The sequence below is a fragment of the Zootoca vivipara genome, chromosome 4, assembly GCF_965207765.1.
Source record: "Zootoca vivipara chromosome 4, rZooViv2.hap1.1, whole genome shotgun sequence".
Lineage (NCBI taxonomy): Eukaryota > Metazoa > Chordata > Lepidosauria > Squamata > Lacertidae > Zootoca > Zootoca vivipara.
In genome coordinates this window covers 91,639,134-91,653,984 of record NC_142587.1, presented here as the reverse complement: position 1 = coordinate 91,653,984, position 14,851 = coordinate 91,639,134, and the positions used below count along the sequence as shown (strand labels likewise).

The following is a 14,851-nucleotide window of genomic DNA, read 5'->3' as shown; positions in this document are numbered from 1 at the left end:
TGCTCTAATTGCTTCCATCTGACCAGCTTGGGTTGCTATGTACTATGAAAGTCTGGAAGAGAAGGGAGCTTCAGGTCACTTACACCCTTCAAAATAATAATAACACTTTCAGCAACATGAATTTCCATTGTCAGCTTTGTGCGACACACCTAAAGGACTTCTCACTTCTCTCTTTCCACCCACAAAAAGGTAGGTAAATACTACTCTGGAGAAAAGGAACAGTTCATAAAATTGACAGCCCTTCCCTCACTTTAAACAAGGGCGATTTTCATTTATTGCAGTTCACATCTAAGGCACATTCCTTTCTAACCCAGAATGTCTAAAGGTGTGGAGGAGGCTAACATTTGCTCTAATAAAAAGGGGAGGGAGGAACTGTTCAGTGTGTGAACCGACTAGGCATTACCCATCATGCCACATATAACAAATAAATCTAACTGGCCACAAAAAATTTAATATCTACAAGAGGAAAATAAAGGAGCCTTTGTAGGTTTACCAAATGATGCTGGTATCCGCCATTAGCATTGAGGCAACGGCCCCACAACACAAATCTATTCACTGAACAATACTGATATACCATGACAACAACTATTTACATCACCCACTGGGACGCACGGTGTTGTTGTTGTTTAGTCGTTTAGTCATGTCCGACTCTTCGTGACCCCATGGACCAGAGCACGCCAGGCACTCCTGCCTTCCACTGCCTCCAGCAGTTTGGTTACACTCATGTTGTAGGTAAAGTTAAAATACACAGTTAATTAAGTTGGAATGCCAAAGGCTGCAGTAGACTGTTTTCTGAATCAATTCAGCCGATCAACTGGTTTATGCAACACAGTAACAACAAAGTTATCAACATGTTTCTCTGAGTGTCTAACCTTTCATCAGATTTCCATTCCAGCTCTGCCTCTTTTATGGCACCCAGCAATTCTGGAGGCGTGAAAACTTCTTTATTGACATTGTTCACCCAGCTGCTCTTTGTCTTGTCTGACTTACTTTGACTCAGTTCTGCTGAAACAAACAGGGGGAAAGGTTATCTTGCATTTTCTATGTAAAAGCTCAAAACTACGGACACCAAGGAGCTATTAAACTGGCACACAATTAGGTACCCACCTTCCGGTCCGATTACCAGCCTGCTCAAGATTCTAAGTCTTAAAAGGCATTTCCATAGTTTCGTTACACCTGGGTTTTTTAAACAAGTGGTGTGTTTTTAAACATGCGAAATATGCTTTATAAGCACAAGCCATTGGAACAAACCCCGTTATGATAAATGGGATTCATGAAAGAGTTACAAAGGCCATAGAAATCCACATTAAGCGGAACCTAGACCCTCAACACAAGTCATTCCAACAAGTACAACAGCACCTTTGAATTTCCAGCCACCAAGAAGAGCCTTCCTGGGCCAAGGCAAAGGACAATTGAGTTCCACTTTCTACAGCAGCCCAGCAAAACGCCGTACTGCACTGGAGCATTGGGGCGGGGAGCCATGGCTAAACATGTCCCCCGCAAGGGCTCGTCTCCATGAATTGGCCTAGTGTATTTTTTAAAATGGCTGCCATCACTGCCTGAGGCAATGACTTCCCTAAATAAGTCTACGTGGTACTGCAAATAAGCATTTTGAGATACTTGGAACCTCTGCTCCCCTGGCCTCTCAGGAAGAACATTGCCACAAGGTGGGTGGAGAGATCATCCAGGCTCCATCCATCCGTCGGCCAGAGAAAGGAAGAGTTACAAGGTGCTTCCTCCCTCCCTCCCTTCCAGAAAGAACACTGGACCCCAACTGCCATTTTGCACCGGGTTTGTCAAGCATGCTGCAGGGAAGTGTCCCTTGACCTGACCCATCAGCCAAGGGGCGACAGTCCACAGAGGGCCTTCTCGGTAGTGGCACCCTCCCTGTGAAACGTCCTCCCTTCAGATGTCAAGGAGATGAAGGATTCCATAACTTTTAGAAGACATCTGAAGGCAGCTCTTTATCGGGAGACTTTTAATGCTTGATGTTTTAATTATGTTTTTAGGTATGCTGTAAGCCGCCCAGAGTGGCTGGTGAAACACAGCGAGATGGGCGGGGTATATATAATAAAATTGTTATCATTGGTTTGTGTGGGCTTGGAGAGTATGTGTGTGGATTTTGTATGGTGCTCAGTTAACTGCCCTTCATCCGAAGGTCTCAGGGCAGCCCACGACAATTGAAAAAGTTTAGAACAACCAACGATCATAGAAACAGGGTGGGTCCTAAAAAAATCTATGTGCTCTTGTTGTCAGCCAGCCATAAGCTACCTTGATGGTCATTTGATCAAAACTAATAATGAAAGGCGAGGGGATGTAAATCTTCTAAATAAAATTAAAAGATCCTAGAGTTTCAAGTAAAACAAAGGTTGCCAATAACTGTGCAGGTACTGTATATGATTTTTTTTAAATTTGTTTTTTAAAACGCTTCAAATCGTTTTTCAACATTTTCAATATTTTTTTTTATTTTAAATTGTGGATTTTTGACATTTTGATGATTGCCTCCCTGATTTCCTTTGGGAGGAATGGTGGGGTACAGATTCAATAGAGGACAAACAACATTTTTGGGCCCACAAATACAGCCTGTCACCAGACACATTCAGCAACTAATTTTACTGGATATTAGGTAATTCAAGCCTAATTACAGCAGGGACGTTTGAAGGCTGTGGCCACCAGAGAAGGCCTCTGCAGTTGTGACCCACAGGCACCATGTTGGCAATTCTAGGAAGAAACTTTCTTTTTTTTAAAAAAAAAGTTTTTTATTTATACTTTCCAAATTTATACATTTCATTAATTTTGCAATCATTTTAACATTTGACTCCTTCCCCCTCTTTGTGCGGTTCCTTAAATTTATTTTTTAATATCTTCTGCATATCCAAATTCATTTAATTTGCTCATTTAATTATCTTACTTTAAATATATACTCTTATGAAACAGCAGCTTATTACAATAATCCTGCCAATGTTTTTATCTGTTTGCAATTTATCTCTAAATATTCAATAAACCATTTCCATTCTTTTATAAATAGTTCGCTATCTTGATTTCTTACTCTTCTGGTAAGTTTCGCCATTTCTGCATATCCCGTAAGTTTTTGTATCCATTCCTCCTTTGCTGGGACTTCTGCTTCTTTCCAAGTGGAAAGTAACTCTCAATTAGGATCTCAGTCAACTATGTGTTAACTAGATTAAAACAAAACTAAGCAAAACACCCTAACATAAGCTTCACATTTTAAAGAAATCATAACAGGCAGTTAAGATGGTTAGACAAGATGGCGTCCAACACCCTGTGCAATTCTGTGATTCTATAGTATTGTTCTTGGATCTCTACACAGAGACCCAAGCACCTTTATTCACTTCAAAACAGATCTATTTTTATTATTCTTTAAGTCAACAGTGCATACCTGTTGGAAACGGCTTCCTCCTCATGGATGCCCGAATGATGTCTGCTCCATGAATTTTCTCTCTATGCCTCCTGGACTTGGCTTCGTAAAACCACTGCCCGCTCATGTTCTTAACCTGGATCTCATCTTTAACTTTTTCACTTAAATGCCTGGGAGGGGGGAAGGGGGGGGAAAAGATTATTACACATGCCTTGCAGCGGAGAAGGAAGCTCCACCGTACTGTCTTGGAAGCTATCTGACCAGACAAGGAACACACACGCAATTATTTACCTTGCGTAATTTTCTTCTCATCGGATTGTGCTGGTGGTTTTTAAAGCCCATGTGAAAATTCATCAAACATTTTAGTACCAATATACATGTTTTATTTATTTATGTATAATATACACTTTCATTTTTTAAAAAAAACACCAAAAAACAATGTACGTAGGCAGCATACAACATAACCAGAATAAAATCAGCAGGAAGCATCCATGAAAATATTAATAAAACTAAATACATACTGATTGCGTAAAAAGAGAAAACTTATATTGTGAAGGCCTGCATAGACAATATAGTTTTCAAAAGACATCTAGAAGAAGGGAGGGATAGTTCTTGCCAAACCTCTACTGGCAGGGATCTCCACAGGGCAGGAGAAAAAGTATCCAGAGAAGGCCAAGTAAAAAATTCAGGGATGTATGGAACTAACAGATGTTCCCCATTAAAGGATCTCAAGAGGCCAATTTGCTTAACACAACACATTTTTTTGCAAAGCAAGAGTATGACTCATCTTTGTATTTTCTTTTCACGAATACATGCATTGTTATGCACACTGTGCCGCAATATATGCATTTTTGGTACATATTCCTGTGTGGTGTCTTTATGACATATGATTTATTTACACGTGTACACAACCTGAGCCTCTCTACTCAAAGCACTTCACCCCAAGAGGGTCCTGTTCCTCCAACTGCTGCTGCCTTGGATCCAAAAAGAAATGAAGCCTAGCTCTTTGTCCAGAGAGCTGCGTTTAACACTGTTTCTCTGCAGTCTCTGAGTGGAAGAAGGGGCTGACCCCCACCTGACACCCGGCACAGAGCATCTGCTTTGTTAATTGCCCATTACCTTACTTTCGTTCTCGGTAATGGCTCTTCTCCCAGGAAATTTCATGAGCATGGGAAAAACGGATTTGGCCTGTGTTTCGACAACGCTAATTTCAGCATATGGCTGCCCAACTCAATGCTCCAAGCATTGATTAAACTCCGAGACCCAATACTTCCAGGAATTTAGGGGGAGGATCTGGCACCCAGAAATTGAGGGGGTTTCTAGGCATCCACAAACTCATAGCAATACTTGGTGTGACCTTTCAAAAGTATGTACTCTCTCAAGCCACTCCAGCCCTCTTCACTTGCGGTTATGAAGCACCACTTTGAATCAATGTGACTGGTCATAAGGGAGTTAGAATTCCAGCTTTTGTAACACATGACTTGTCTCCCTTTGTTATTCTAGTTTAGGGGCTTTAAGTATCCAACACAGAAAGGGATTCCTAAACGTTTAGCTCTGTCTCCTGCGTCACTGTTGTTTATCAATGGTTGCATTCATGGAGCACGAGGACACCATATAATAAAAACACCAGTAGATCTATATTATTTTTCACAACGGCACAGAGCATATAAAACCTCTTTACCCTGGCCTTTGACACCTGAGATGCAATCAGGGCCCACCCTATTCCTGCAATTGCAACCTTCCCCCCCCCCCCCCCGTTAGGGTTATGAACTGGGGGCCAATGTGTGTGTGGTGAGGGGGATGGGGAACAGGAGAAGTTCAAAATCCGGATTTTTCATAGAATCATAGAACTGCAGAGTTGGAAGGGACCCTGAGGATCATATAACCCAACCCCTCTGCAATGCAGGAATATGCAGCTGGGGATTGAACCTGCAACCCTGGCATTATCAGCACCAGGCTCTAACCAACTGAGCTATCCAAGCGGATTACCATATTTTTCCATGTATAAGAGTAGGTTTTCTCCCCCCTAAAAATAATGCCAAAAATTGGGGGGCGTCTTATACAGGAAAATATGGTATTATACAGGAAAATATGGTATTTTCTTGGTTTGAGAATGCCACTAGGACAGTCTGAACTGCTTTCAACAGAAAGGTACTGATTTGGGTAATTGTGTAAATGCCTGATTCACTTCCTTTGACTCCAGGTTCTCTCACTGACTGACAAGAGGGTGCAGTGCAGGTACTCAACTCAAGGATGAGTCACTTAGAGCCAAACTGCTTGTGGCGTTAAGTACCAAAGGGGAGGGGCTGGTTTTTTAATTTAAAAAAATGCAAATAGCATCGTTGAGGAAGGGCTGATTAATAATGGGATCAGAGTGATTTTAATCCTGTGTAAAACCTAGTAAAAGCACTGAGGTTAGTGCTTGATGGGCTTTATACAGACGCACATATGCGGGTTAACAGACAGAAGAATCAGCTTTCCACTTGTGTTTAAAAGTGCAGGGTTTAAATCTCATTTTAGATGAGTTTAATTGGAAACACAAGAAGCAGCCATTAGGCTACTCTCCCTGTGTTACCCCCCGTTTCTCAAAGAAACAGGTTATAGACTGAAAAGTAAGTTTAAAACATTTATTTTACTCACAGTCAAGCATTCGTTCTTAGACGCAACGGCATTAAAAAGTAAATGCAGGTAAAATACTCATTGGGTACAAAAATACAAAGTTCCAAAATGGAGTCTGGGCTCAGAGCAGTGCCCAGCCATGTCAGTCTGCTCGCATGGTGGGAGGCAGGGAGGGAACAGGAAATGCTATTTGCTCCTTCCCCCTCAGGAGAGGAGGGGAAATGACATCACACAGAGCCTTCTCTACCAATTATGTTTCTATGGTCAGCTATACAGCTCTATGGTCTTAACCCCTTCACATGCTAACTAGTAAGAATATGCATTGTTAGATTTGGCTGCAGCTCTCTCAGAGTACCTGCATTGGTACCTTCAAAGTAAGGATTTTCCTGAGGAGAACAGCAGAGGATGAAAATATTAAAACCTCCCCATCACTGTGATCCAGCCCTCAAAGTTGTTATCACAATGATATATTTATTTAAACATCGCCTTTTCCTCACTCGACTTGAGGAGATTTAGAGATTAAAAACAAGGGTGGAATCAACATACAAATAAAAACCATTATGAAAATGGTTGGGGGTTTTTTAAGTGTTTTTAAAAAGACATTGAATTTTCCATAAGGCTCACATCGCCATCTACGGTAGTGTCACATTGTTCGTTGCACTTAAAACACACTTAAAATGTTCTATTTGCAGCTGTATAGCTGAGTCCAAGAACAAAGTTGATGCCATTTGCATTTTTTTAAACAAAAACAAAAACCCTTCACCTTAAAAGCACTTCTTCACACAACATATAGCTAAACTATGGACCCTGCTCCCGCAATATTAGGCAAATTCAACAGATTAGGCAAATTCAAGAGCGATAGGGCTAATTTGTAGTTACTAATGTGGGAGGTGCTGCAGTCTAAACCGCTAAGCCTCTTGGGCTTGCTGATCGGAAGGTCGGCGGTTTGAATCCCCGCAACAGGGTGAGCTCCCATTGTTCTGTCCCAACTCTTGCCAGCCTAGCAGTTCGAAAGCATGCCAATGCAAGTAGACAAATAGGTAACTCTGTGGCAGGAAGGTAAACAGCGTTTCCGTGCGCTCTGGCACATGTCACGGTCCTCCGTGCGCCAGTAGCGGTTTAGTCTTGCTGGCCACACGACCCGGAAAGCTGATGAGCGCCGCAAACCCATAGTCACCTTTGACTGGACTTAACATCCAAGAGTCCTTTACCTCTTACCCTTTTTTTACCAGCCACAATGAATATGCTCTACTGTACCTCTACTGCTGGAGGCAACGTGCCTCTGAATACCAGTTGCTGAAATCACAAGTGAGGAGAGTGCTGTTGTACTCCGGGTCCTGATTGCAGCCACTGTGAGAACAGAGTGCTGGACTAGATGGGCCATTGGCCTGATCCAGCAGGGCTCTTATTACATTCCTCCATCAAAACCTACAAGTTCGCCCCTTCCCCAATTGATTGCAGTGGCTTCAGAATACTGCACCATGCCAAACAGAGAACACACACCTGCCTCGAAATTACATTCAGGTGGTGGGGTATTGCAATGCTCCTGGACCATGAAGCTGTCTTTAAAGAAAGTTCTGAGCTTGCAGCTGGTACAGAATGCAACAAAGAAGAAAGCTGGCCCTCGCTCCACGCAGTTTCCATCTTCGCTGGGTGCCCATTACTTTCCAAGTTCAATTAACAGTTGACCCTCTGAGATCCTTAAATTTCTGGGGTGCTACCTAAAGGACTAGGGGAAAGTACAGTGGTACCTCGGGTTAAGAACTTAATTTGTTCTGGAGGTCCGTTCTTAACCTGAAACTGTTCTTAACCTGAGGTACCACTTTAGCCAATGGGGCCTCCCGGTGCCGCAATTTCTGTTCTCATCCTGAAGCAAAGTTCTTAACCCGAGGTACTATTTCTGGGTTAGCAGAGTCTGTAACCTGAAGCGTCTGTAACCTGAAGCGTCTGTAACCCGAGGTACTACTGTATTCAAACATCTGACACACAGCCCTTCTGCAAGATCTGAAACTGTCAACTCCCATGATCCCAGGAAATGTTTCACCAACTCATTTTCTATTTGTGTAGAGACTAAACTCTGAGAGGCCTTATACTTGGGAGGCACAGATTCAGTGAATTATCAGGACTTGTTGACACAATCATTTATGGCAGCGATAGCAGCCCTTTAAGCAAACCCATTGCCGAAGTAACAATCTAAAAGTAAATATTTGATTCTAAATGCACCCCACACCCTGCCTTATCAGCACAAAAGCCACTGACATAATTTTACAAGTACCTCCCCGCCAGCAAGGATGCAACTAAAGAAACTGTGTTTTTCAAGCCCCTGCAGATCACATGAAGGGATGTTACACATTTTCCTTCATAATGTTGTACTCAAGGCAGCTGAGAACAATATGCCTAACTTCGGGTGGTTGTGGGTCAGTGCGCCCTAAGGCCAGCCTTTTTCAACGTTGGGTCCCCAGATGTGGTTGGACTACAAATCCCACCATCCCTGACCACTGGTCCAGCTAACTAGGGATGATGGAAGTTGTAGTCCAACAACACTTCAAGATTGAGAAAGGCTGCCCTAAGCAGACCACTGTTGCTCCTTAGTTTTCTACAAGCTAAGTACAGACACCTGCTTTGGAGATATTGTGACTCAGGAGAATTGATTAGGCAGGATTTTCTGATCCAGAGGCTCCAAGCAGAGAAGACTTTTTCTTTTGTATCCGCCCCTTTCCGCACTCATGTGCCTCTCAAAGCATTTTTATAAATCTCTAGTGATTTCTTCTCGTTTTACACTCAACGTGTACTTTTTATTTCCTCCCCGCCCAAGCTGCCAGCTTCCTCCATCCGTCCTCCCTGGTCTTTGACACTCGCTTCTTCCTCCTTTAGCCACATTCTTCTCTTATCTCCTTCCTTTCTATTCTCAGTTGCAGCTTTGGGGGACTTTCGGTTTAGAGAAAAAGGAGCGTAAGAGGCAACATGATAGATGTTTATAAAAGAATGCACAGCATGGAGGAACTGGACAGAGAAAAGTTTTACTCCCTCTCTTATTAACTCAAGGACATAAGATGATGTTGACTGCTGGAAGGCTCAGGAAAAATAAAGTACTTCACACAGTGTGTAGTAGTTAAACTATGGGACTCGCTCCCACAGGAAATGGAAATAGCCACCAACTCGGATGGCTTTAAAAGAGGATTAGTCAAATCCATGGATATCAATGGCTACTAGTTAGCATGGCTAGGCTCTGCCTCCACAACTGGAAGCAGCAATGCTTTTGAATACCAGTTTCTGGAAAACACAGGAGTGGGAAAGCGCTGTTGTGTTCAGGTCATGCTTGCTAGTTTAATAATAATAATTAATAATAATTTATTATTTATACCCCACCCATCTGGCCAGGTTCCCCCAGCCACTCTGGGCAGCTTCCAACAAAATATTAAAATACAGAAATCCATCAAACATTAAAAGCTTCCCTAAACAGGGCTGCCTTAAGATGCCTTCTAAAGGTCTGGTAATTGTTGTTCTCTTTGACCTCTGGTGGGAGGGTATTCCACAGGGTGCGTGCCACTACCGAGAACGCCCTCTGCCTGGTTCCCTGTAACTTGGCTTCTCGTAGCGAGGGAACCACCAGAAGGCGCTCGGAGCTGGACCTCAGTGTCCGGGCAGAATGATGGGGGTGGAGACGCTCCTTCAGGTATACTGGACCGAGGCCGTTTAGGGCTTTAAATGTCAGCACCAACACTTTGAATTGTGCTCGGAAACATACTCGGAGCCAATGTAGGTCTTTCAGGACCGGCGTTATGTGGTCTCAGCGGCCACTCCCAGTCACCAGTCTAGCTGCCGCAGTTTCCCAGAGATATCTGGTTGGCCACTGTAAGAACAAGATGTGGGACTAGATGGGCCACTGGCCTGATCCAGCAGGCTCTTCTTGCATTCTTATTATCAACCTTTCACCTGACTTTTTGACTGCACAGCCATCACCCCTCGGAAAAGGGAAACTTCCATTCCCTTCTTCCAGAACTTCCCATCCTCCCTGCCACCTTCACTCAGCATACAATATGTTGCTGGTGTTGGGAGTTGGTCCAGCCAAAAGGCTTTCATCACATCTCTAAGGGCTGCGGCAGATAAGCAAGGAGGCACCGGGCAGCCTGCAGCACCAGAAACTGGTTCAAAGCCCACTGCTGAGAAACACTGGCATAGACAATGCAAAGCTAGCTGGATTAATGGCCTGGGCTCCGTATAAACACAGCTTCCTGCTTTCTTCCAGTACATCACATTTCAGCACTCAACTGATGTAGGTCTCAACTTGCCTTCAGTGGGAAATGCTCTGATGATTATGGGATACATTGCAGAACAGTTCTCTTCCTGCTTTGTTTGATCTATGATGGCTGCTCCACCAGCTGATGTCAATAAAACCAAGTAGAGCTGGAAGGAACAGCAAGGGTCATTTAGGTCAACCCCCTGCAATGCGGAAATATTTTTGGCCAGTGTGGTGCTCGAACTCAAACCCACGACTCAATTAACAGTTTGCTTTTTTATTTTAAAAATTGTAAGTTTCAAAAGTTTAGAAATTTTATACAAAACATATTTCCAATTGATATTAAGAGTTTAGTGTGAGTTTAGTTTAGTCTCATGCTGTACTGACTCAGCTATCTCTCCCTAGACTATTTGGAGCAAGAGAAGGGTTCTAAACATGCACAATTGCTAAAGACTGTTTAAGAACTGGCACTCGGGTTTGATTCTTTCCTCTTCCCTCCCCATCCCTTTTTCCTTGTGTGTCGTGGTGTCTTTTTTTTTTAAAGATAGTAACCCTAATGGCAGGGAATATCATGTTTTAACTTATTGTATGAAAGCTACCCTGAGAACATTTCTGGCTAAAGCACAGGGTACAAAAGCTCCAAATAAATACATGAAATCAAAGTAAGCATTCTCTTACGACTCCACATTGGTTTGCAATTCGGTGCTCATCACAAGGGCAGAATGGGTGGGAGTTAGCAAGGGATTCAAAGCCCTGGTCCGTGTCAAAGGCAGATCCAATGAGCAACAGAACTGAGATCTCCTGACTCGCATGCTGCACCACAGGAATTCTCCATCGCTAATTATTGTGCCTAGGAAAACAAGCTTTCAATCTGGCAGCTCTTATCTGCAAACCACCTGACACAGCCCCTCAGTTCCTCACGTCTCATAACACAGAGCTTACTTGTAGTTCTGCCTTCCAATATATAATGGGAAGACTACTCTGGCTAAGTAACACAAGAAATAAATAGAACAGAAACGTAGAGTTGGAAGGGACCCCACGGGTCATCCAGCCCATCTACCCTGCTGCGATGCAGGAATCTCAACACTACATCCCCCATCCAGTGTGAAACCACAGTAGATGCTGCTTAGCTTTGCAAAAGTACTAAGGATATAGCACACTTCTCCCAGGGCGATGGACCCAACAGTGGCTAGGCTGCCTTAGCGAGAGAGGTGATTTAATTGCACGTTGCGTTTTCAGGACACAACCCCAAGGCAACAAAATGCCAGAGGTACCACGAAGGATAAAGTTGTGGTGATGTTTTAAAAATCAATATCTGTTTTAAGAACCCAACAGGCCTGCTGGGTCAGTCCAAAGGCCCCTCGAGTCCAGCACCCTGTTCTCACAGTGGGTCCATTATGGGAATCCCACAGGCAATAGCAACTCTCCAACTGTTATTCCCCATCATCTGGTATTCAGAGGCAGACTCATCCCCTGGGCATGGGGGTTCTGCTATCTTGGCAGACCTCCACCTGGAGAGCCCTGCTGGATTCAGGTCAAGAGCTCAACGAATCCAGCATCCCAGTGGGCAACCAGGTGTCTGTTATGGGACGCTCACAAGCAGGGCCTGGGTGCAACAGCACTCTCCCCATTTGTGATTCCCAGCAATTGGGATTCAGAGGGGCACCAGTGATTTGAATTGGGATTCAGAGGGGCACCAGTGATTTGAAATTCTCGGCATGTTGTACACCGAAAGAAAATTATATGAGAACAATGTATCAGTGGTATTTGACTCCTATTAAGTTAGAAAAAATGTATAAGACAAGTACAAATACCTGCTGGAAATGTAAAGAAAAGGAAGGCACCTTTTATCATATGTGATGGATGTGAAAGGTAATAAAAGCATTCTGGGAAATGATACATTTCCAAGCGCAATTCAAAGTGTTGGTGCTGACCTTTAAAGCCCCAAACAGCCTCGGTCCAGTATACCTGAAGGAGCGTCTCCACCCCCATTGTTCTACCTGGACACTGAGGTCCAGTGCCGAGGGCCTTCTGGTGGTTCCCTCGCTGCGAGAAGCCAAGTTACAGGGAACTAGGCAGAGGGCCTTCTCGGTGGTGGCACCCACCCTGTGGAACGCCCTCCCACTAGATGTCAAAGAGAACAACTACCAGACACCTGAAGGCAGCCCTGTTTAGGGAAGCTTTTAATGTTTGGTGGATTACTGTATTTTAATATTTTGTTGGAAGCCGCCCAGAGTGGCTGGCTGGGGAAGCCCAGCCAGATAGGCGGGGTATAAATTACATATTTATTATTATTATTATTATTATTATTATTATTATTATTATCATTATTATTATTATTGAATTGGAAAAATGTTTAAAATAACTTTTTTATTAAAAAAAACCCAGAAGCTTTTCTATTAGGAACTTTAGGTACCGATATTCCAAAGGAGCAGAGAAGGCTTTTTAGGTATGTAACAACAGCTGCATGGATGTAACTAGCCCAGAGATGGAAAGAGGACAAAGTCCCTACCACAGAAGAATGGCAAACTACCAGTAAGTTGCTGGACTTTTGACGAAAATGGCAAAACTTACCAGAAAGCTCAGGAACCAAGAAGAACAAAATTTTAATAAAAATGGGGGAAATGTATAACTTACCTGGGAGACCAATGTAAGCACATGAAAACATTAGCACGCCTGCAATGACACTTGTAACGCAGCAAATATTATGGATAAAATGGAGTGGCATAAAATATGGATTACTGAATAATATGCAGTTGAAAAGGTTGACAATAGGACCCATGGAGGGGAAGGTGGAAAGTCCAGAGATTCGGAGGAATCTCCAAATATGGATACAGTATGTATTTTGCATTGTTATAATTTTATACTTGTAAAATCAAATAAAAAATATTTCAAAAAGGAAAGAAAGAAATAAAAACTCTTCACTAGTGGCAATAAGCCAGAGCAAATCCAGAAGGGGGTGAAGACTTAGCAGTTTGCTCTCTTACACACTCATTCACTCTCACTGAACTACCGTACTTGTCCGAGTATGAAGGAATTCCTGGTTCTTACCTGACCCTCTCCTCTTCAGCTCTCTTCAGGTCTGAATCCCGCTGAAGCACCTTGAGGATCGCCTCCTGCTCTTCATCCGTAAGGAAGCTCAAGTCGATCATCTTGCTATTTTCGTATTGAAATCGTTTGCTTCTTTTAAAAAAGGAACAACGCAGAGAGAAGAAACCTAGTAGCAGCCTTCACCAAGAGTGTGTGGGGTCGTGCACCAAAGCGAGCAGCAGTTTTTTAAAAGTTCCCGAATTCCGTTTTCTAGGAGATGCGCTTCTCCCGCCGAGACTCTGTGGATAAGGCGCTGCATTCCTGGATTGCTCAAATCACATGTACGTTACAGGGGAGCCTTGCTTCATGCTTCAGCAGCTCATGGGATTAACTTTATGCTCCGGAATCCAATGTGAGCATCACCTACGGACAAGAAGCAAGAGGGAAGTATTAAGTTCTAGCCCTCTTGGCCAAGGGAGCAAAGCTTTGGGGCAGCAGGGATACAGAATTATTTATTAACTAAGGACTTATCCACACTTACTGTACTTTTCTTGCGCTCTTTCCACACACAGTCTATGATTTAAAGGTCGGTGTACAAGCGCGCACACACACACACCTTTTTTTTTGCTCCGGATCTTTCCCCTCGAAAACCCACTCTTTAAAGCTCAATTGGAACAAATGTCAATTCGTGGAAAACCTAAAGTGACGTTTGCTCCAATTCAGCTTTAAAAAGCAGGTTGTCGAGAGGAAAGCTCAGGGCAAAAACAAAACAAAACCAACAACAACACTCAGAAACAGAGCATTAAAACATAGACCTCTGTCTGGAAAGAGTAGGACAAAAGGTAAGTATAGATAAGCCTTTAGCACTTAGCCACAAGTTCAATAGCATGCCAATAATAATTTGCAGTTTTGCAGTGCCAAAGCCGATTTGCAAACTGATTAATTTGACCTTCACGGGGAGTGAGGAGATCTTTAGATACTATACAAGGCATGAAAAGTGGTAACTAACCATAATTGAATACGGACGTTATCCTCCAGCCAACCAGTTGTTTCCAAGGGAAAAAAACAGTACAGGGTAAGCACTAGATTGATGCAGCCTCCATAAAAAATGCTTCTAAGAAGCCAACACCCTCAAGGGGGGAAATTCCAGCAGCTAATGACTGACTCTGAAGCAACATAAACAGGCTGGAAGCCAGTCCTGTCCTTCCAGGCTGCCCAAGGCACAACTGCAACAAGACAACCAACTCTAGCTAAGAGGAAAACAACAACATTAACACACCATCCTGCAGGCTAGACTGATAAGCTGCTTTTTAAAAACATCACTTGATGAAAGTTCACACAGGGTACCAATTCCTGAATAGCAGTTACTATACATGCACAAGTGGTGGCTGTAACAAAATGCTGCAGTGTGAAAGTGCTTCTGTTCAGGGTTCCAGATATTCCAACCCATCCCAAGTCAGCCATCTCAGTTGTCATGGGGCTGTTTGGGCCTGATATGTTTTTCCCCTTCCCCAAATAATTTTTAGTTTTACTTCTTAACAGTCTCCCTCGGGAGGTTGTGGGCTCTCCTTTGTTGGAGGTTT

The 14,851-nt window shown here is 43.3% G+C and overlaps 1 protein-coding gene across 23 annotated transcripts in view; it reads right to left on the bottom strand.

The window, feature by feature from the left end:
* SYTL2 (synaptotagmin like 2) overlaps positions 1 to 14,851 on the bottom strand; it is a 58,341-nt gene that overhangs the window by 26,160 nt on the left and 17,330 nt on the right. For 11 of the 23 annotated variants that reach the window (XM_088668813.1, XM_088668816.1, XM_088668820.1 and 8 more), the window contains exons 2-4: positions 13,290 to 13,691; positions 3,401 to 3,549; positions 873 to 1,002 (exon numbers count right to left, since the gene is read on the bottom strand). In XM_088668813.1, the coding sequence (XP_088524939.1) occupies positions 873 to 1,002; positions 3,401 to 3,549; positions 13,290 to 13,390 (380 nt within the window). In that variant the 5' untranslated portion in view covers positions 13,391 to 13,691. Of the gene's footprint in view, positions 1 to 872; positions 1,006 to 3,400; positions 3,550 to 13,289; positions 13,692 to 14,277; positions 14,376 to 14,851 lie in introns of those variants that run through there. The other 12 variants (XM_035114528.3, XM_088668812.1, XM_088668815.1 and 9 more) reach the window with 2 other exon arrangements.